This window comes from Fusarium sambucinum, chromosome II (genome assembly GCF_050947815.1).
Source record: "Fusarium sambucinum isolate potato_lamoka chromosome II, whole genome shotgun sequence".
NCBI lineage: Eukaryota > Fungi > Ascomycota > Sordariomycetes > Hypocreales > Nectriaceae > Fusarium > Fusarium sambucinum.
This window is the reverse complement of record NC_139293.1, coordinates 7,961,901-7,984,004: the sequence shown is the minus strand read 5'-3', so window position 1 is coordinate 7,984,004 and position 22,104 is coordinate 7,961,901. Positions and strand designations below refer to the sequence as shown.

At 49.3% G+C, this 22,104-nt stretch overlaps 7 protein-coding genes across 7 annotated transcripts; 4 read left to right on the top strand and 3 right to left on the bottom strand.

Annotated features, from left to right (window-relative positions):
- Nucleotides 1–51: 51 nt before the first annotated feature.
- Nucleotides 52–1,826, top strand: FSST1_009541 (NDT80/PhoG-like DNA-binding family protein; the record flags this gene model as incomplete). Its single annotated transcript, XM_083226525.1, has 4 exons — nucleotides 52–194; nucleotides 281–1,220; nucleotides 1,269–1,645; nucleotides 1,709–1,826. The coding sequence occupies 4 exons, from the start codon at nucleotides 52–54 to the stop codon at nucleotides 1,824–1,826; spliced, it is 1,578 nt and encodes a 525-aa protein (XP_083085502.1).
- A 579-nt stretch (nucleotides 1,827–2,405) lies between these two features.
- FSST1_009540 (glucosamine-6-phosphate deaminase) lies at nucleotides 2,406–3,744 on the bottom strand (the record flags this gene model as incomplete). Its single annotated transcript, XM_083226524.1, has 3 exons — nucleotides 2,406–2,888; nucleotides 2,939–3,517; nucleotides 3,565–3,744. The coding sequence occupies 3 exons, from the start codon at nucleotides 3,742–3,744 to the stop codon at nucleotides 2,406–2,408; spliced, it is 1,242 nt and encodes a 413-aa protein (XP_083085501.1).
- Nucleotides 3,745–5,578: 1,834 nt separating this feature from the next.
- Nucleotides 5,579–7,328, top strand: FSST1_009539 (hexokinase family protein; the record flags this gene model as incomplete). The annotated part of the gene is made up of 3 exons (XM_083226522.1): nucleotides 5,579–6,171; nucleotides 6,226–6,798; nucleotides 6,848–7,328. The coding sequence occupies 3 exons, from the start codon at nucleotides 5,579–5,581 to the stop codon at nucleotides 7,326–7,328; spliced, it is 1,647 nt and encodes a 548-aa protein (XP_083085500.1).
- Nucleotides 7,329–8,020: 692 nt separating this feature from the next.
- On the top strand, nucleotides 8,021–10,717 carry FSST1_009538 (BRCT domain-containing protein; the record flags this gene model as incomplete). Its single annotated transcript, XM_083226521.1, has 4 exons — nucleotides 8,021–8,095; nucleotides 8,148–8,581; nucleotides 8,634–10,038; nucleotides 10,091–10,717. 4 exons carry the CDS (start codon nucleotides 8,021–8,023, stop codon nucleotides 10,715–10,717), a joined length of 2,541 nt encoding a protein of 846 aa, XP_083085499.1.
- Nucleotides 10,718–10,875: 158 nt separating this feature from the next.
- On the bottom strand, nucleotides 10,876–11,491 carry FSST1_009537 (ESCRT-II subunit protein VPS25; the record flags this gene model as incomplete). Its single annotated transcript, XM_083226520.1, has 2 exons — nucleotides 10,876–10,988; nucleotides 11,041–11,491. 2 exons carry the CDS (start codon nucleotides 11,489–11,491, stop codon nucleotides 10,876–10,878), a joined length of 564 nt encoding a protein of 187 aa, XP_083085498.1.
- A 1,201-nt stretch (nucleotides 11,492–12,692) lies between these two features.
- Nucleotides 12,693–16,114, top strand: FSST1_009536 (nitrite reductase niiA; the record flags this gene model as incomplete). Its single annotated transcript, XM_083226519.1, has 4 exons — nucleotides 12,693–12,757; nucleotides 12,808–12,958; nucleotides 13,011–14,980; nucleotides 15,034–16,114. The coding sequence occupies 4 exons, from the start codon at nucleotides 12,693–12,695 to the stop codon at nucleotides 16,112–16,114; spliced, it is 3,267 nt and encodes a 1,088-aa protein (XP_083085497.1).
- A 912-nt stretch (nucleotides 16,115–17,026) lies between these two features.
- FSST1_009535 (basic helix-loop-helix domain-containing protein) lies at nucleotides 17,027–20,029 on the bottom strand (the record flags this gene model as incomplete). Its single annotated transcript, XM_083226518.1, has 2 exons — nucleotides 17,027–19,117; nucleotides 19,166–20,029. 2 exons carry the CDS (start codon nucleotides 20,027–20,029, stop codon nucleotides 17,027–17,029), a joined length of 2,955 nt encoding a protein of 984 aa, XP_083085496.1.
- Nucleotides 20,030–22,104: the final 2,075 nt, after the last annotated feature.

Sequence of the window (22,104 nt, the reverse complement as noted above, 5' to 3'; positions counted from 1 at the left end):
GCGCACTTGATCCAATGAGGCGTTGACGGTTCCTTTCAACTGAACAATGCCATGTCCACCTACAACTCAATGTCGGGGCTGCCTACTGGCGCCTCTTCCAGCGAAGCGATGGCGATGAATTTTGGATCAGCCCACTCTACGAGCATGAGCATGGACGTCTTTGACCAGGACGTTACTTTTGATGAATCGCTGCTGTACGTTACTGCATCGCACTTGCGACGCGCGCGCACAACCTCAACCTTGCTTGCCTAGGTAGTCGAAGCTGACATTGGATCTACAGCGATGGGGCTGCACTGCAGACTCTGCCTTTCGGCAGTTCGTACGACTTGGATGCCTTTTCCTCAACTTTTGAAGATCCCTTCTCATATTCGACTCGGCAATTCGAGCCTCCGCAGATTCAAGACGCCTTGCACGAAGAATCCTCACCCCAAGAGCCCGATAACAAGCTTCTTGGCTTCTCTGCTCCAATGGCGAGCGCAACTATTCTCAACGAGAACACCCAGCTTGTCGAAGTCGGCATGACTGCTGAGCTTTACGGCATGTTCTTCGTAGCCGAGGATGTCTTTGGAGGAGAATCAACGGGAAGGCCACTAGAATTGACCTGTTATCGCCGTAACCTGTGGCAATGCTCGGGACAGATTACCCTGCCTCGGGTGATTAGGAACATCGTGAATGAGCAAGGACAGCACATTCAAATATTTGAGCTACTTGCTTCCATCGCGGCCTTCGAGTCTATTGAAGGAAAGCCAACTGAAATTATATCCATACCTTGGAAGAATGCCAACCCTCAGGGAGGCGATGATCCAAAATCCGTTTCAGCACCACCAACCATCACGTTGGATATCACAGCAGGTCAGGAGCTCGACGCGCATCGCATCTCTCTACCTATATCTTGGAAACGCCTTCAGTTCAAGCATGCCACCGCTAACAATGGTCGAAGAAAGGGCCTACAGCAACACTATGTGGTCAAGATAAGCCTTCTAGGTAAAACCCAAACCGGCGAGCTTGTCAAGATAGCAGACATACAATCCGGCCCGGTTATCGTAAGAGGCCGAAGCCCGAGGAACTTTGACAGCAGGAAAGACGTTCCTCTAACGGGCGATAAGAGGTTTGAGAGGAGAAGCACATCAACATCAAACGTTGACCACCCGACATTGAAACTGGAGCGGGAGAATTCACAAAACTTTACGCAACGGTATCCTCCTGCAAGCAATCTTCAGGCAAGTTCCGATTTCGCATATCTCACGTAGGAGTACTAACATAAGCAGCCAAATGACTGGTCGACCCCTCTATCTCAACCACTGCCCAGTCCACAACCAGCAGCAAGTCCCCACCCGGCAAAGAGGGTTGCGTTATCGCCTACCATGGGCAGGCCCCCGATACCAGCCTGGTCCAGCGATTCAAACAGCTCTGCCAAAGCAGCAAATATACATAACAAAAACTCGATTCCACGACAGAATCCATCTTTACCAATTAACTTATCGCTGTCCGAGGACGAGAGAAGTCCCAATCGCTCCAGTGCCGAGCTGCATAGTCCCAACTCGGGCAAGGGTTATACCACATCGGGGGCGAATCGCGAAAACAGTCCTGCGGACGAGGGCGCCGATCCCTTGTACGAATACTTTCCACTGACTGTGGATGATTGGTACGTTGCACTTTCCATGTTGCCTCTGCCCACTTTGAGAACGTTACTAACAACCTCGACCAGGATGCCGCCTGTGGATGCTGTGTATCGACCACACGTGGTCCATCACACGATCATGCCACCTGAGATGAAGGCACAACAGCTCAAGAGCAAGGCCAAACGGTACTTTGCGTCGGACTGATTGATATAATATAGGTTCTTTGGTATTGATGAATTATGAATTGTTGGAAAAGTATCATTTCCGTATGCTATATACTTGTTGGCACTAGGTTTTAGGGGAGTCTGTTTTAGGAATGGTTTCGTAGGCGAGATCCAAGTTTCGGTGGAGGATGGGCTTATCATTGAGGGTATTGGATGTTGCATCGATGACCCTGGAATTTTACAACAATTAGTTGTTGCAACGATGTGTGCCATAGTAGACAGAATCATGTTGCGTGCTGGTCTTGTTGGTTCTGATTTGCACTACAAGAAGAATGTTAGCAATAAGCAAGCTTTTTAGTGATGTGACTACAGATCAGACGAAAATATTAGTACACTCTTAGGCTAGATACACACTAAAGATGATCTAATATTTCTATTAACTACTTTAATCAGCGCCAGTTTTTATGCGGCCTGCCTAATAGGCATGCAATAAGGTCATTTGTTTTGATTTACCGATATTGATACAGTCCCAATCTCCATCTCTACTGCGCAATCTTCCTACTAACTCGACATTCTTATTCCTCCCACTTAATCAAGCTCCAGTAGTGTTCATTCCATCCTACAATTCGGGGTTTGGTGTCAATCTGCCGTTCAGACTTGGCTCAGGGATACGCGAAGCCATGCGATCCGGAACTAAGTCAGGAGAAGGAGACCGCATCGTCTTTGTCATCGGCGGCTGAAGTAAATCAGAGGCAAGTTCGGGAGACATGGCAACCGCGCTATCGATCATATCGACCTTTGTCTTAGGAACGTCGGTTTGAACTTCAAGATTCGGTGTAAGTCTGCGGTTCAAGTTTGGTTCCGGGATGCGCGATGCCATGCGATCCGGCAACAGGTCGGGCGAGGGTGTTCTCATAGAATAATCACCCATGGGTGTTGCGCGCAAAAGGTGCGAGGCGATAGGCTCGGGAGCGATGATGACGGGGCTCTGGGTTCTATGTATCTTGGTTTCAGGGATGGCGACGTTGCCAGTTCGTACTTTTGAGGGGAGAATCTGCTCGAATCCCTGCTCGCGAGCAACTTTCTCGATACTCTTGAAGTACTGTATATATGTTAGTTATAGTTCGTCCAGCAAGGGTGAGAGCTCCTTACCTTGACTGTCTTGACCTGTAGTTCTAGTGTGGCGTCTTCATCAACGACAATCATGGGATGTGGGTGCATCTGTAGACATGATAGTGACCACATGTGGTTGACGCCCTGTTCCACACACTTTTGTAAAGCAAGTGCCTTGCGGGCTCCCAGGATAATGACGACAACCTCTCTTGCTTCAAGAACGGTCTGGACGCCTACAGTCAAGGCCATCCTCGGCACTCGGTTCACATCATTGTCAAAGAAGCGTGAGTTGGAAAGGATAGTGTCGTAGGCCAGTGTCTTGACCCTGGTGCGGCTGGAAAGACTGGATCCAGGTTCGTTGAAAGCGATATGGCCATCTTCACCAATGCCAGCAAGGAACAGATCGATGCCACCAGCGGCTTTGATAGCCTCCTCGTACGCATCACATTCAGCCTCAGGGCTGGCAGCATTACCATCGAGGATGTGTACGTTGGAAGGATGGATGTTGACATGGGAGAAGAAGTGCTTCCACATGAAAGAGTGGTACGAGTTGGGATCGTCTCGAGGAAGACCGACGTATTCGTCCATGTTGAAGGTGACTACATTCTCGAACGAGACCTGATATAGTTAGATAATGTTTTGATATGAGGTAGTGAAGAACATACTTGGCCAGCCTTGTAGCTACGCACGAGCTCATTGTATACACCGATGGGACTAGAGCCTGTGGGCAATCCTAGGATAAAGGGATGCTCAGGCGTGGGGTGGAAAGCATTGATACGCTCGACGACGTAATTAGCGACATACCGGCACGCCTCGGTCTCATCGTCACGGATGATCAGACGCATATTGTAAGGCACAAGTGGTGAAATAGTTAGTGTTATTGAATAGATAGGTAGTAAGGGGGAATAATGGGTGTAGAGTTTTGAAGAAGTGAAGTCATCCACAGTGAATCAGGCGGAACCAGTTGCTTATGAGGAACAAGACATCAGAAAGTCACAAGCAACGACCGGGAAAGAGTAACTGAGTGCTTGCATCATGGCAGAAGCTACGATATCGGATAGGACCGTTGAGCCGTCAGTCAACCAACCAGCAGGCAGCGTGGAGCAGGCGACTTCGCTCAGTGGCCATGTAAGGTATGATAAAGTCACGATACTTTGTGTTGAATCATGATGGAGGGATGAAACGTTTACTATGATATCAGATCAAATTTCGGACACTGTCGTAAGGCTCGCACTGTACTGATAGTGATGCTGTCGTCAAGGTTGTTTGCGTGGGGATGGTCATTGGTTCAAGGTCAAGTTACAGAAGCTTCTGTATAAACTACGGGTCAAAGACGGATATAGAGAATGACAGGCAGTAACCGGCATTAGCTTCGATGCAAGGTAGCGTTGAGATGTTATCAGATCAAGGATCCCTTGGTAGTAGTATCATGACAAGGAAGTTTTTGCTTGTTAGATTAGTCTAGAAGCTTATGGTACTTCTCGCCCCCAACAACACATGATCAATCAAATCCGAGGTTGTTGGTAAACGTTCTTGTCCAAGGTTACTACTACAGGTACAGGGTCCAGGGTAATGGTAGAGAGATGCACCGAAGAAGGGCAGAGTGTTTCAAATTGCGCACCTCTTGGCGATACGATGCAATAGTAGGATGTATTTAACTGGGTAATGATATGCGCGCGTGTAACAAGAGAAAAAGAGAGGGTCAAGGTAACATGAAAAAGTGAAGCCAAACAAGATGAACGACCTAAAGAACCCTTCCATGGATCCATTGGGACTAATAATATTTATGGGGAGCTGCAGTGCTAGTGGTGCACTAACAATTACCCAAAACGTACTGTAATTCCCTGGCTTTAGTAGCGGTGGATGGTGGAACTACACCCACTTTCTCACGGGGCACTCACACGCAACGTTACAACTCCCCCCATTTGGAAGAGATCCTCCAGTCCAGTTTGGAGAGTCTGACCCAACAACACAACCTGACCTACTAACAAGTCGAATAACAAATTTCCAGTAGAACCCTTTCAGTGTGTTCTGTAGCGTCTGGCTTAGTGCATTTGCTTAGGGTGGCGGTTGTCGCGTGTCGCCAGTGGGCGTGTCGTGTGGTGCGACGTTGAGTTCTAATCCTCATCAACAATCAACTTCCAATGTACCTTTTTTTTCTTTCTCAGTTGATGTATTGGATGTGATATGCCACCTTACTTTATTGATTTGACTTTACCTGGGACTGTCACAGTTTAATCTGAAACAAAACTCGACCTGACTCGACTCGACTCTTGCAACGTCGTCGAGTCTTTCTACTCCGCTCTGTTCCCTCTGTTCCGTCCTCCTCCTCCCAGTCAAAGTCCCTTTTGGCATGTCCCATCAGAGGTGGCCCGTTGTTTCCTTTCCCCATCCTCGTATCCTCTCTCCCAACTTAGATCTCGCCTCTCTTACCGATCCAGGACTTGTGCCTGTCCATCAGACACTCTCTCCACCTGCTAGTAGTAGTAGGTTCATTGGGGCGTAAGATTCTCACTCTCACCCTCACCTTCACTCATCCCATTTGTTGTTCCTTCGACACCAAAGTCCTCTCCAACCTCCCTTCTTTCTGGACTATTTACTTTCCGTCGTGCCCATGATAACCGGCTTCTCGTCCCCTCTCTTTCGTCACTTTCTTTCATAGCACACCCCTTCTTCACAATGTCAACTTTTCAAAAGAAGCTCTTGGCAGCCATCATCAAGAGCCTCCTTCGAGGGAAATCACTAGTTCAGTCCCTCTTGGCTTACTGGAGTAGCTCGTTGGGTCATGATACATCCGGCAAACCTCGAGTTGGTAACACACCGCGCAGGTCTATCCAAGAATTTCTTAAAGAGGCCGAAGATCTATTTCTCGACCCCGTCAGCCAAGATGGTCTCCAACAACTATCTCGCAACATGCGGAAGCAACTTTTACAACGACTTGAGACCGACATGGAATGTATGCTGCCGTCGTACAGTCACCAGTTGCCAAGAGGCACAGAAGTCGGCCGTTTTGTAGCGTTGGACGTTGGCGGTTCGACCCTCAGAGTAGCATTGGTGGAACTTTGTGGTCGCATATCCAATATCGGAGAGGAGTCTAAGATTGTCAGCATGCGCAACTTTCGCATCACTCCTGATATCAAGGCTCTAGAGGGAATGGCTTTCTTTGACTGGATGGCTGAGAGGATACTGGAAACTCTTTCAGGAGAGCTAGAGCAGCATGGTGGATCTGACGGGCCTTTGCCTATGTCGATGGCATGGAGTTTCCCTATCGAGTACGTATATCCATCCACGTCCACGCTTATATGTAGAGCTAATATTTTCCCCAGACAGACATCACTGGCTGGTGGCAAGTTGCAAGGCATGGGCAAGGGCTTTTGTGCATGCAACGGCTTGTTAGGTCAGGATCTTGGAGAGATCGTTAGAACAGCTTGCTTGAACCGCGGTCTCAGCGTAGAGCTTCGAGCTATTGTTAATGATTCGAGTGCGTGCTTACTATCGGAGTCGTATAACCACCCCACAACACGATTCGGTCTCATTCTAGGCACCGGCGTCAACATGGCTGCCTACCTTCCTGTATCCGCCATTGGACGAGTCAAGTTCGGCCAGCGTCCTCCTCAATGGTTCGAGAAAGCGACACACGTCATTATCAACAGCGAGATCAGCATGATGGGACGTGATATCTTGCCCTTGACAAGATGGGACCGACAGTTGCTAGCAAACCACTCTCGACCCGAGTTTCAACCGTTGGAGCATATGGTCAGCGGCATGTACCTGGGCGAGATTTGCAGGCTGGCGCTTGTTGAAGCTATCGAGACAACAGGGGTCTTTGGAGGTGTGGTTCCTGCTTCGTTACAGAAGCCGTACTCCTTCTCGACTGAGACGCTTTCTATTATTGAAAAGTGAGTTCCATGACTCTGCTAATTGCGACATGACACTAATAATGAATAGGGACACAAGTTCTGTTCTTGAAGAGGCACGCAGGCAATTCTCTTCTCGCCACCCAGCAAAGCATGCTCCCACAACCGCCGATCTGGAGTTACTCAAGCAACTAGCCGGTTTCATCTCCAAGCGCTCGAGTGCGCTCGTTGCTACTGGCGTCCACGCTTTTTGGAATCTACGTATTGACAGTCAAAACAACTTTGTCCAGACTCTATCAATAGAATCTCCTGAGCGGGACAGTGCAGAGGCCGATCGGGATCTGGCTGAGACAACGGTTGCCTACAACGGCGGTGTCATTGAGAGCTACCCCGGCTATCTCGACAGCTGCCAGTCATACTTGGACGACTTGGTCGCAGGCGACAAGAAGGAAAAGGCTGGAAACCGAACGATCAAGCTTGTATCGGCAAAGGAGAGCTCATTAATGGGAGCAGCTGTGGCGTTGGCTTCATTGGAAGAAGTCGTTGAGGGGCCATTGGGTGTGGTGGGCTAAAAGTATAGGAAAGGGCACACTATTAATGACTCGCTAAAGCATGGGCACCGGTGTTTGGAGTTATGTTTGCTTTTCGGGAGGAAAACATCCTTTGTTGGCCACCCTCATGTATGTATCCGTGGTCACTAGGTGCTGGTGCTGGGGTACGATGATGGATTGGATATACGGAAATACCATAGTAATGAAGAAGGACAGAGTATCTTGAATGTACCATTCATCTTGATTCACTAAAATTTTCTTCTGAACATTTAGAGTAGTAGCTGAGAGGGTGAAAGAAATGCCATCAGGACGATTGTTCAACCACTTTTGCAGCTTGAACATTATCTTAGCTTCCTTTATTCTCAATTATAGAACGTTGGTGGCTTAACTGCTATTCCAGTCCATCGTGTATAGATACATCGGGGCCAGTCTAAATTTATTGGTATCATAAGTCCCCAGTACTGCTTGTCATAGTCACGTGGTCGCGCCAGTTTCTCGCGTTGAGTGAGTGGCGCGTCGACAGGGGAGCTTGACAAAGACCTTCCTGCCCACCTTCAGGAACCCCACGATATTTGCTATTGCTGCTAATATTACCAATCAATCCTCATTCTTGTACTTTAGAATCCTCCCTGGACTCATGGTATAATCATAGAGTCTTAATTTATCTTGTTTTTATTCTCCCATTCCTTCTCTTTGCACTTCGAACACGCGACATGGCTGCCGTCTTTGCAGAATGCGCCATCGCGTTTGTCGCGAGCAGCGAACTCGCCCCAAAGCTGATCGGAGAGGTATGTTTTGACTTTTTACTGATAAAGAACCGATAAACTAACTGCTTTAAAGCTATCGAAAATTTTGCAAGACAATGGTGCTACCATCTGCGAACCTAGACGCGATGGTTCGCTGCCTGTCGAAAAAGTCACACACATCATCTCCAACACAATCGACTTTCCACAATTCACCGAAGCACAAGCTGTTATGGTTCCTGTAGTCACAACACAGTGGATCGCCAGCTCTGTCGCCCGCCGAAAACAGTCACAAATTAGGCCCTTCTCGCCCGACCCCAGGATGATATTCTCAGACGTTGTCGTTACCTGCGCCGATCTACCAGAGACGGACAAAGAGTGCATCGCCGGTGCTGTCATGGCCTTGGGTGGACAGGAATCCAAGGATGCTACTCGTATGACTACGCATATCTGTGCGCTGTCAATGGACCACCCAAAACTTCAAGCTGCTCTTGCAAAGGGATGGAAAGGCAAGGTTGTCTTACCACACTGGTAAGTTTTACATGCAACTAGCCAGTCAAATATAATCACTGACACTGTCTAGGTTCGACGATTGTTTCAAGCTCGGAAAACGCATCGACGAGAATCCATATGTACTACCCGATCCCGAGATTCTGAAGAAGTCCCCCGAAGATGAGGTTAAAATCCCGGAAAACAAGAACTTATTAGGAGCATCGTCGCATGTGCCATCAGTCTTCTCTTTGCCATCTGGCAACGATACGGCTCGCCCTCCTGTGACCGTTTTCCAGGATCGCCGCGTCATGCTCTCGAAAGACCTGAGCGTTACTGAAAGATTATCCAAGGTGATTCAGGAGATTATCATAAATGGAGGCGGAAAGCTCGTGGATGAGGTCGGGGACTGCGATGCCTTCATTTGCCAGTACCGTGATGGACCTCAGTATATCAGAGCAGCGCAATCATGCAAGGATGTTGGCAACCTGGCTTGGCTTTTCTGGCTCATTGTTCATAACGAATGGACATCACCTCTTCGTCGACTGCTACATTATCCTATTCCAAGGGACGGCATCCCGGGCTTTAAGGAACTTCGCATTACTGTTTCAAATTACGGTGGAGAGGCACGAATCTACCTGGAGAATCTGATCAGGGCATGTGGAGCCGAGTTCACCAAGACAATGAAGTCGGACAACACCCATCTCATCACCGCACGCGATTCTAGTGAAAAATGCAAAGCGGCCCCTGAATGGGGAATCGACGTTGTTAACCACCTTTGGATTGAGGAGAGCTATGCCAAATGCGAAATAACGCCCATTAGCATCAAGAAGTACACTCACTTCCCGCCTCGAACTAATCTGGGAGAGATAATCGGTCAAACTTTTTTTGACGAGTCGAGGTTGCGGGACAAGTACTATCCCGGAGGCGACGAGAACTTGTCCCCAGCAGCGAAGAGGAAGCGGAAGATCCTCGAAGCTGCAGAGGAAAATGCCTACCCACGAGGACCAGCAGAGGGTGTCGTAATTGGTCAAGTCGGCAGTGAAGACGTCGAGATGGAGGATGTTGAAGAGGATGAGAAACCCGCGAAGAAAAAGGCCGCTGCGAAGGCTTCTTCCGTAGCAACTCCTATTCGATCACGGCGTGCAGGAAAGGAGAATGACACGCCGTCAGTGGTTTCTACAGGAGGTCGCAGTGCCAAAGCGAAAGCACAGGCAGCTTTGCTTGACCTAAGCGACGACATTGCGTTGTACGAAAAGGAGAAGAAGAGGAATGCTAAAGGAGGCAATGCAGTCTGGGGTGGCAAACGGGCTGCGGATCAGGCTGAGAAAGACATCATCAAGACAAAAAGTGCATCTCCTGAAGTTGAAGACGACACAACGACAGCCAAGCGGCCGGCAAAGAAGGCAAAACCGTCCCTTCCTGGCGTTACAATGCGTATTATCTTGACAGCATTCAATCGCTGGGTCGGAGATAAGAGCAAGGAAGACCGTGATCGAGTAAGTAGGCGCGAGCCATTTATCTTGATGTTTGTTCTAATCTAATTTACAGAAAAAACTACGAGAAATGGGGATTCAGATTGTTGGAGAGGGTCAACCCTGTGACTATCTGGCAGCACCTAACGTCGTCCGCACTGTCAAATTTTTATGTGCCCTTTCACGCGGACCAACCGTCATCTCCTCAAGTTTCATCGACCAAGCCTTAGATACGGGCAATCTACCTGATGTGGAGGACTTCACACTCCAAGACAAGGATGCGGAAAAGAAGTACAATATCGAGCTCGACAAGTCGGTTGCCCGTGCTAAAGCCAACAGAGGCAAGCTACTGCTAGGTGTCCCGATTTATTGCACGGAAAAGATCCGCAATGGTCCCGACAGCTACAGAGCTATCGCCGAGGCAAACGGGGCGATTTTCAAGATTTATCGAGCGCGAAGTGGAACAACAATTCGACCAACGACCGCCGAGGAAGAAGGCAATGCGCCTCCTGAGCCTGTCTACCTCCTCAGCAGTGATGCCAAGGATGAGAAGGCACTTTGGGATCGATTCCGAGAGATGGCTCGTGGAGGCAACATGGAACCTCGGGTCGTGGTGCCCGACTGGTTGCTCGATGTTGCAATGGCTCAGCAAGTACGGTTCGACGAGTCTTTTCTTGTTGAGAAGTATTACGCTGCAGAGTAATGCGGTATTGTTTCTTGGTGGCGTTTGGAAGGGTTCTTGGCAGCGGGCGCCGATATTGGAATTGGCAGTTACTTTTGCTTTGTGGTCATGGCTCGTAAAAAGAGACGGGCTCATGCATGTGTACTTTACGTAGAGATGTGAAAATGGATTGGAAGCGATTAGAAGAATTTCACACCTAATGAGTCGTCCTGGCCAAATATTTGGGCCTTGTTTCGTTTGACAAGGACATTGAGGGCTTTTAGTAGGACATCCGTGTCCATGCCGTGAATATCTGTAGTTATTAGCAAAGCGACGCCCAAACATGTTATCAAGGTTAGACCTACCATTTCCTTTTGTGCCATCTCCTTCGACAAGCTCATAGACTGTAAGAACGCTGCCCTTTTGTCCAGACTCTTCAACATAGTTCTCCACGAGCTCAGCCCACTCCTCAGGCTTTCTCCAGTATAGAAATACGACATCGCCCGACGTACCGCCTCCGACATACTCTACACGTCCATCGGTGTGCATGACGGAGACAACATCTCGAATATCATCAAACTGCAGGCGACGATCGAGTTTGCGATTGACAAACAGGTCTGAGTCGGCAGCTTCGGAGAGGGAGAGTCGGAAAATGCGGTTATGTCGGGCGTATGCGAGGATGAGATCGGCCCACTTGTTACGTTGGGCGTGCAGCGTGGTGAGGTTTGTTTGGCGGGTGAAGAAAGCTGGGAAGTGGTATTCGCGAGGGAAATTAAAGGAGTCGGAGGGGGCAGGCGTCGTGGTGGTAGTAGTCATTGCGACGAGGGTGAGAAAATGGTCGGTGATGTTTAGGTGTGGTGTTGAGACTTGGGCGATGACGTGGGAGGGGTTCTAGGCTCTGTAGCATAAGGTACAGGCCGCTAGACACGTGCATCATGGGTAGCTGAGGCCTTTGACAGCCGTTTCTCATGACAGCTGCTAAAACCTACCTATACCTAGGTACTCACGGATCAATCCAATGGACTGTTCTAGCTAATCTGCACAAATATTATTATTTGTATACTCAATGGCCGAATCTCTGAATTTCCCTGATAATTGAGACCCCGAGATATCGCAGTCTTGCAACGTTATCTTTGTGGGGAGCCAGTGAGAGCTGATGCTTTGTAAAGACTGCAATAGGAGGTATCTTTGCGGCTTATCTATTGCGGCAATTGTGAAAGAGGCTCTTTGTACTGCCTCCGAGGAGAAAGCATACTGCAGGGAAGAAGGGAGCTAGTGATTATTCCCGATGAATACTGTACCGATTGCTCTCACAAAAATAGCTCGGATGTATTGGAACTCCGGAGTTGTTGTCGACCAACTGACGATACGATACGATAATGTTCTAGAACATCAATTGCTCTAGCAAGTACTTGTGCCTGAACGGAATCAGGACAAGCTGGAAGGATCTTCGCCTGATGGCTCACCGAGACTTATATCAGTCGACAACCCACAAGACTTCACCGTACGCTATAATATGGTGCAACTTCGTTAGAAACCGGATCCTCTACCGAATAGACTATGAGAATCACCTTGTTTAATCTCATATCATATCATACGCTGTCGTGGTCTGTCCCGACGTACGACCCTTTGGCCCCAAAACTATGCTTCTCCGCGGAGAAGACACCTAGGGAGCACAGCCTCTGATTGGCCCCTTGACTACAGCACCTGTCTCCTTATCAAGATCTGCCCTGCCAAGTTGAGACGGGCACTGCAAATACGCCCACGCTGTTTGGACAGGGCAGCGGAAATGCTTGTTACGCCACAGGCACGAGTACATGCTTTCCGGAGATGTCACTTCTTGATAGGGAGTAAGGAATCATGACACAAAATGGCATAGGACCAGAGACCCTCTTTTGTAGCAGGGCTCGAGGGTCTCGAGGTCACTTATAAACACGGTAGGCCTAGGAGTTTTGTTTTCGTCGTCTTTTTTTCCTCTGAATGATATTCATTTCTTGTACTATATCAAAACGCAAAGATGACTGCAACGACACAAAAACGCATTGTCGTCGTTGGACTGGGCATGGTGGGCATTGCCTTTATGTAAGTCCATACCCACACTGACTGGCATACAAGTACTGACAACCACACAGAGAAAAGCTGCTCAAGTACGATGCCAAATCAAAAGAATACACGATTACAGTCGTTGGAGAGGAACCATATCTTGCCTACAATCGAGTAGGACTCACAACTTTCTTCGAGCACCGCAAAGTCGAGGAGTTATACATGAACCCATCAGAATGGGTACGTTTAAGACCAACAATATCTGTTTCAACTTGTACTAACATCTTTTCAGTACCTAGAATCTGAAGCTTCATTAAATTACCACATCAACACAAAAGCCACACATATCAACACTGATATGAAGCTTGTCGAATGCGCAAATGGCGAGAGTTACCCATACGACACCCTTGTTCTCGCTACAGGCTCAGATGCTATCCTCCCCCGCATGCTAAAAGGATGGGATAGCAACGGTGTCTTTGTATACCGCACAATCGATGACTTGAATAAGCTTATCAAGTTCTCCAGCGACAAGCATGGCACCAATGGTGTTGTCGTGGGCGGTGGTCTGCTCGGTCTAGAAGCTGCCAAGGCTATGCTGGATCTCGAATGCTACAGCAAGGTCGATCTTATTGAGAAGTCCCCTTGGGTGTTGAGCAGACAGGTAGACGAGACGGCCGGAAAGATGGTAGCAGACCAGGTCCAACAACTTGGTGTGGACATCAACCTGGGCAAGGGCGTGTCTAGCCTGAAGACAGACGAAAACAATAACCTTACTGGAGTCGTCTTTGATGACGATTCGGAGATTGAGTGCTCGACACTATGCTTTGCTGTCGGTGTCAAGCCTAGAGATGACCTCGCACGGGCAGCTAACCTCGAGGTTGGCCAACGAGGCGGTATTGTTGTCAACGACGACTTGAGGACAAGCATGCCTGATATCTACGCCATTGGAGAATGTGCAAGTTGGAGAGGTATGGCGTACGGTCTCATCGGTCCTGGTGTTGCAATGGCCGAAGTCGTTGCCTTCAACCTTACCCAAGCCAAACTCCACAGCCCCCAAACATTCAAGACCCCTGATATGAGCACCAAGCTCAAATTGCTGGGAGTCAACGTCGCTAGCTTTGGCGACTGTTTTGCTGACCGTGATGGTCCGATTACTCTTCCTCGCAAATACGCAAAGAACCTGGTCAATGGCGACGCCAAGTCTCCCAACTCTGTTCAGGCGCTCACATACAGAGACCCCTTCTCCAACGTCTACAAGAAATACATCTTCACCAAGGATGGAAAGTATCTCCTTGGTGGTATGATGATTGGAGATGTGTGCGACTATGTCAAGCTTCTGCCCATGGTCAAGTCTCAAAAGGAACTTGATGTGTCTCCTAGCGAACTGATCCTTGGTGCCAAGAAGGGAGAAGAGGATTCGGATGATCTTGACGACGATGCTCAAGTGTGTTCATGCCACAACGTCACCAAAGGCGATATCGTCAAGGTCATCAAAGATGGCACATGCAAGGACGTCGCCAGCATCAAGAAATGTACAAAGGCTGGTACCGGCTGTGGTGGCTGTGTGCCCCTCGTCACCACCATCTTCAACAAGACGATGGCTTCTATGGGTCAAGAGGTTACAAACTACATCTGCTCGCACTTTAGCTACTCACGTGCCGACTTGTTCAACATTATCATGGTCAAGCGTCTCAAGTCTATGAACGAAGTCATGCGCGAGGCCGGAAACGACAAGAGTGCTGTTGGTTGTGAGCTGTGTAAGCCTGTGGTGGCAAGCATCATGGCTTCGCTGTGGAACAGACACGTCATGGACAAGACGACCCACGGTCTTCAAGAAACCAACGATCGCTTCCTTGGTAACATCCAGCGTGATGGAACCTACTCTGTTGTCCCTCGTGTATCCGGTGGTGAGATCACTCCTGACAAACTTGTCGTCATTGGCGAGGTTGCTCAGAAGTACAACCTGTACACCAAGATCACGGGCGGACAGCGTATTGACTTGTTTGGTGCCCAGAAGCAGGATCTGCTAGACATCTGGGGTCAGCTTGTCGCTGGTGGTATGGAGTCTGGTCATGCCTATGCCAAGTCTCTACGAACTGTCAAGAGTTGTGTCGGTTCAACATGGTGTCGATTCGGTCTTAGTGATAGTGTCGGTCTGGCCGTACGTCTGGAGGAGCGGTACAAGAGTATCCGAGCACCTCACAAGATCAAGGGTGGTGTCAGTGGCTGTGTGCGCGAATGTGCTGAAGCCCAAGGCAAAGAGTACGTTATAGTCCTCATTCACTTGTTTGCCAGTTTACTAACGGTATTATCAGTTTTGGTTTGATCGCCACAGAAAAGGGCTGGAACATCTTCGTCGGTGGTAACGGTGGTGCAAACCCCCGCCATGCCGAGCTATTAGCCAAGGATGTGCCTCCAGCTGATGTCGTGACTATTCTGGACCGTTATCTCATGTTCTACATGCGCACAGCCGACAAGCTCCAGCGAACAGCACGCTGGATTGAGAACCTCCCTGGAGGTATCAAGTACCTCCAGGAGGTTATTATCGAGGACAAGCTTGGCATCAATGCTTCACTCGAGGCTCAGATGGAAGAACTCGTTGATAGTTTCTTCGACGAGTGGGCCGAAGCCATCAAGACTCCCGCTATTGCGAACAAGTTCAAGCAATTCGCCAACACAAGCGATACGACGCGCAACATGGAGCTTGAGGATGACCGTGGTCAAAAGCGACCTGCCTTCTGGCCATCCGATGCTGCGGCAAAGGATGACTTCCAGGGTCTCAAGGATAAGTGGTCCATGACGGCTTGGGAGCCCATCATCGAATCATCCTACTTTGACGGTGCTGATGAGTTGCCCAATGGTATCTCTGCTACCGTCAAGCGTGGCGACACTCAACTTGCCATCTGGCGTATCAAGGGTGTCTACTACGCTACTCAACAGATGTGCCCTCACAAGCGTTCATTCATCCTATCTGACGGTCTCATCGGTCAGGAGCCTCACAAGGCGGAGCAAAACGGCGACAAGGCTGGTGCTGCACCCTGGGTCTCATGTCCTCACCACAAGCGCAATTTCGATCTCGGAAACGGTGCTTGCAAAACGGATGAGTCTATGTCCATCGCCACGTTCCCCACCGAGTCTCGTTCCGACGGTATGCTGTACCTCAAGCTTCCCCCTGTGGACGAGCTCGACAGCGCCTTGGGCACCAAGAAGTGGATGATTAAGAAGGGTGAGGCTGGTGAGGCACCACTGGCCAAGCTCGATAGCAAGATCAAGTTTGTGGGTATTCGTGGTAAGAAGCCATATGTCAAGCCTACTGGTCAGCCCAAGATGACTACCAAGCCTATGGATCTCATGATGGCTTCTAATGGATGTGGAGGCGGTGCACCAGAATGGTAAAAAGGGTATAGATATATAAACAAGGAGTTAGAGTAGATCACATGGCGTTTAGGACTTTATGTCGGGTGGTTTGGGATGTTTTTGTTATTATGATGATGATTATCTGAATAGATAAATCGACCTTCTTCAATACTATATAGAAGAAATTCAACGTTCATATTGTGAACATACCTTGAACACCAACTTACCATCCATACGCAGTGACGACCCTAACTTCCTCAACAGTAAGCAACCATTGGGTTATTATCTCCAGGCAAAAAGATGAACACCCTTTGACAACATCCGTCTGCATAAGCTGCAAAAAGAGCAAAAAGAACAAAAGAATAACTCCGGTACAGGGAATCGAACCCTGGGCTCCGCGGTACTGATCTCTCAGGTTATGAGAGCGCGAAATGTTAGCCACTACACCATACCGGAAATCGGAATTGGTGATTGTTGAAATCTGGTGTTGGTTTCAGGGACCATGAAGCGTAGGCCCGTTAAGCTGCAAGTTTAAAGATCACCCACCCTCCGTCCTTTGATATCAAAAATCGTCACGAAAAATTCTGACTGAATAATGTACTTTGAATAATGACAAGAAAATATCTTCAATGTCAAATCACTATGCCACAACTCGCGTACGCTGTGTCCTTTAACAAGGTGCCCTTGAACTATCTGTCCTTTGCCCTGTATTTGTTTGACCTTCCTTTTACCCGATACCAAGTATAACTCCATGATAGTAGCAACCCGGAATTTCAGCCCCTTCTAAGAAAAACAAGTACCCATGTTCATGCAGAAAGTCATCTCACAGAAGTCAGAGACGTGGATTCAACCTCGTGAGATGATGTAAATAGAGTTGATGAAAGATGCCCGTCAGGTGTATGTCGCTCACAAATGAGATAATAACAATAAAAAGAAATCGCTGCTTGTCGTCTAACATCCGTCGTCTTCGCATTCGTCAAGGCTTCCGTATCCAGTGTCTGAATCCATTCCAACCATGCTCTTGGTGATGGTCAGGCACCGGTTTACAACCTTCTCTCGCACATCTGAGGCAACGCCGCACTTCTCGCCAGGAGCACCACCCATCCATAGACGAAGACCACCAGACAGACGCTCAAGAGAAGAGTTGAAAGTCTCGGCTGCAGCCTTTTGCTCGTAGAGCTCTTCCATAAGCTGGAGAGCCGCGGTGCATCCGAGAAGACACATTTGAGAGACACTGCCACGTGTCATGACTGAATCGATCATTCGGAGGCCTTGGTGGGTGCTTCCGGGTGTGCATTCGACACGTCGAAGGTGGGCAATTGCCATGGCACAGCGGAGGGCGAGTCGGAAATCGGAGGTGGAGGCTTGGAAGCTGGAATCAACAACGCAGATGGAATTGCTCAAAAGAGCATCGACCTTTTCGTTGCCCATTGACTGCAAGGCAGAGGCGATGTTAGCGCCACGGGCCTTGTCAACCAGGACTGCGCGTGCTACGATGGCACGAGCCTGAGCGGTAGATCCCAGGGGTGCGACCTTGATGGAGAGTTCGATGTCTTCGGCCTTGGTGCTGAGAGTCTCTTCATCCTTTTCCATCGTGGCGATCAAGGTTCGATGCAGCATTTGAGTTGACCACCAAGCCGCGACAGCATCGAGAGGGGATCCAATAGCGGTGTCATCAACGACTACATCCATACCATCCATAGGGGCAGTGACGTTGTAATCGGTTTCGGCATTAAAGGCAAGGTTGTGCGCACGCTGGATAACGTCGTCGTTGAGCACTTCGTCGCAGTCTTGCTCAACCAGCAACGCAAGATGCTCGGGAAGGTCGTCGTCGTGCTGCTCGGCGGATTCGCGGTGGAGTTGAGTAAGAAGACGGTTCAGTTGACGAGCCTCATTCCACCTCGCTCGGGCAATCTTTGAAGCGATGATGTTGCTTGCTCCAAGGTGAAGTCGGTTTTGGCTGAGGCCCCAGAGAAGAACGCGGATGTGAAGTGCCTTGAGCATGAGTCTGGCGGGTGTATCGGGGAGGGTACCAGAAGCAAGGAAAGTAAGAACAAGGCGGCTCTTGTTGATCTCGACATCGCCACCAGCCAACTGCGAATCAATGGCAATACTCCAGGCCTGGACTCGGGCAGTCTCCTGCTCTAGTGTTAACCCGGTAAGGGCTTGATAACCTTGGATTCCAATGGCGTTGCGAAGGCTGAGTTTAAAAGTCTTCAGGACAAGAGCTGCGGCCTCGAGGAAAAAGTTGTGGCGAGGAACCCAGACCGTTTGGATAGCAGTAAGCCAAGCCTGTCGACGAACATGGATTGGTGACGCGAGTGATGGTGCCGCCTGGAGAACGCCGGCTTGCAGCTTGTTGTGTTTTTGCTGTGTTTGTGAGAAGAGAGACGGAACAAACACCCAGAGCAATGTTCCAAGCAAAAGAATAACTCGGAGAGATGTGTGAACATGATAACCTCCAACACTCAAGTCAAGGCTAGACGATGCAGTCTTGAGAAGTTGCAGAGGCACAGCGTACAGACCACGGCCTTCGGGCTTCTCGTTGGTGATCTCATCTTCGCGAACTGCCTCTAGGATCATGAGACCAGCCAATGATCCGACCATCAGTTTACCAATGTAGGGACCGGCGTTGTTCCACCTATTTTGCTGCATTTGCTGCTGCTGTTGTATCTGTTGCTGTCTGATTAGTGCCGGGTTGCCACCTCTATATTGTTGTTGAGGAACGGGATATGGTTGACCGGCGGCCATCTGTGCTGAAATGATTCTCTTCATGTCGTCGGGAACTTGGATCATACCACCGGGCTGCGCGTTACCATCTTGTGACGACCCCATGGGCGAGTTTCCGAATTGCTGAGCGTCTTGTGCATACTGAATTGGCGTGGGCGGTTGCTGGAGAGGGCTGATGGCGCCGTTCATAGCACCGGCCATAAACAACTTCTCAAAGGCAGCAATCCGGGCTTGCATGGCGCCGTTTTCGTCAAGTAGTCGATTGTTTCGCTTCTCGAGATGTCGAATGTACTCGGTTGCTTTACTCAAAACCTGCTCATCGATCAGCGTTTATTAACTCATCAGAAGAGCACAACGTACGGTAGCCTTGTTCAACTTATGGGCCGGAGTCAACCCGTGAAGCTCCTCGCGATCCTCGGTAGTGTCTTCGCCGCGCGCGCTCTTGGTCATAATACGAAGACTGGGAACACTGTCTCTCAAGGCGGCAATCTTGTCGTTTAGGTTGGTTCGGTATCGCTTCTCAATCATATTGTGAGCGGTCTTCTTCACCGGTTGGTCACCATCATCTTCATCATCGTCATCCTCGGGGTCGGCGGAAGACTTGCGCTTTCGGGACGCTTTCGAAGATCCATCGGCAGGGTCCGGCGACGAGAGGAGACCTCTTCTAATAAGCTCGCCGTTTGCTGAGTCTGGGCTGGAAGCGCTCTTTGGAGATTGATATTGGAGATGAGGCGGCATGGCGATGTTGCGTAGCTTCTCCTGCAGCGCAGGAGTAAGATTGCTAATAATTGGCGGCTGCTGGAGAGCGAGATTGTCTGCGAAGTTGCCTTGTGCTAGGGATGATCCAGAAGCGGCGTAGAGGGATTCGGGGCTGAAGGTGGTTGCCGGAAGGCCGTCGATTCCTGTAGAGACTGGCAGTTGTTGAGGATTCCGCTGATCCTGACCAAGGTCGAACCAAGCAGTGGTCGGGTAGTTGGCTGGAGCGGGAGGAGCACTACTGGAAGGATCGTACGAGTCGTAAGGGGGTGTGCCGTTGAACTGCCATGCAGCGTCGTAGTATTGCTGCTGGGTCTGGGGACGGGAAGAATCGTTGGGCAGGGAGGCCGAGGAGGGGTTAGATTTTACGGCAGAGCCATCGTCAATAAAACCCATATTAGGATCTGGGACAGCATAAAGACCGTTATTGTCCTGGTCGGCCAGGTCAGAGAAGTGAGAGCCAGGCATGATGGGCCAGCACCATGCAGTCGCGATGGTCTGATTGATTGACCCAGTAAGTTGGGGTGACCCCGAAGGAGTCGCCGTGAGAGAGCGAGGCCTTTCGGGAAGACGACACCTTTGGCCGACTGGTATCTCGAATAAGCAAGGATTTGAATGGACTGCCAGCTAACTATTGCTGCAGTTTGATTGAATTGGGCCTCTATTCCCGGCGCGATCTATCTGATTGAGTCTCGGCCAAAGAGTGGACTTGTGCCGCGATCGCGACAATTACAGTGAGTGAATGACCTGACCTGACCTAACAGACCGTGCTGAATCAGGGTCAGTGATTGATGAATCGGATCGACAGGGCTCTAGCCTGTAGCTAAGATGATGGATCGGTCGGTAGAAGCGTTGAAGGGTGAGGGCGTGCTGCAACAGAAGATGATGGTTGTCTCGTCTCAATCGTGCAATGATCGAATGATTGATTTGAGCTCAGGCGGGTGTTGCCGAAGATTTGACAGGTAAAAGAGGATAAGGATAAGGATAGTACAGGGGTTCTACAGTAAGGGCAAGTCAAAGAGTAACGCGGTCTCGCGATTGTGGTTCGACTGGCAAGCGATGAAGGATATTTTGCTGGTGAAAAAGAACAGGCAACTTGAGCAGAAGTTCGGAGACGAGCGATGGATGCAAGGAATTCAGTTTGAGGAGAGGGCGGGAAATCGTACGATGGTAACCGGGTATCAGCCCAGTGACGACCAGTCGAGTCCGGGCTTGGCCAAGCTCGTTCTTTTAAAGGAAATACGGATCCCATTTACTAAACTCCCAGACTAACAAGCGAGTGATGAATTCCCGCTGGTCCCACCTGAACAACTTCGCCTACCTATTGATGTTGTAATACAGTGCGTAGAGGGACTTTCCGTTTATTGATTGTGGCGGACCAGTCCACTGAGACATTTCATGTCCCCAGAGGAGGGGGCTAGGGGGGGAGCACGGGAGATTTACAGCCTAGACCTCACCACAAAAGACTTGATTGTTACCCCTCTCCCGCCAGTTCACCTTTTTGGTACAGTTTTCGTCTCAGATAATGCATCTCTACACTGTGTATCTGCCACTACCAACTCTATTCAATCGACTGGAATGAATAGCCCTTCCCGTACCTAAAGCGAACCAGGGGTCTGGTCTGTCTCGTCTGCCGTCTTTCAACAAAGCAATTATCGATATTGACATAAAGTCATGATTCAATACTCACATGTCAAGTCAAGAGAAACAAATAACCCCGCTGTCACATTGTCTCGGGTCGGCCACGCGAGTCTTATCCCACACACTCATTGCCCAGTGTGCTCGACGAAAACTTGTACATTCCAGACGGCAATAGACTTCATCTGAGCGGCAAGATTCCGGCACTTTGTGTGCCATTGAATATCGGGCATATATCACAACTGCCAATGACTGGCTCAGAAGCCTGACTGACTCTAAAAGTCAGTTCATCTTGTCTTGAATCTACCGCCTTGTGCAACATCGCTTCGGCAAACTGCATTTTGTATCAACGGATACCAGCAGAGCTGAACAAGAAAATCAAAGTGCAATCTGACCCGTCCCAGACTTGTTTCCGTATCATGCTTAGCTGCAGATATCTCAGCTGCCCTACCGTTAATCAGGCACCGCCACTGCGAACTATTCCCAGGTCGCCCCACCGCCACGAAATGATCCATCATAGCTTCCTTTCAGCTGCCCGATACCCTCAGGCACTTTTGCGGAATTTTCCTCATCGTACTCCGTAAGAGGCTAAATCGGAAGATCCATATCGAAGATCAAACTCGCGTCAGTTGTTAGTTTCAACGCTTGATGTTTTCTAATGACGACTCTGCATAAAATGGCTTGTTTATTACCGATTAGCGATAACTCACAACGATAAGGCGTTGTAAAACTAAGCATCCTGGAAACATCTAATGTAGCATGTATCTGAACTCGATTCAATCTAAACCAAATTCGTATTTTGAAGAAATAATTTGATATACACAAAAAAAGGTCTTTAGCAAATAAAGTTGCTTGGTCCTTGCGGCCGTTGATAATAAGTCCCCGCGAGCCCCCGTGGGTCAGCT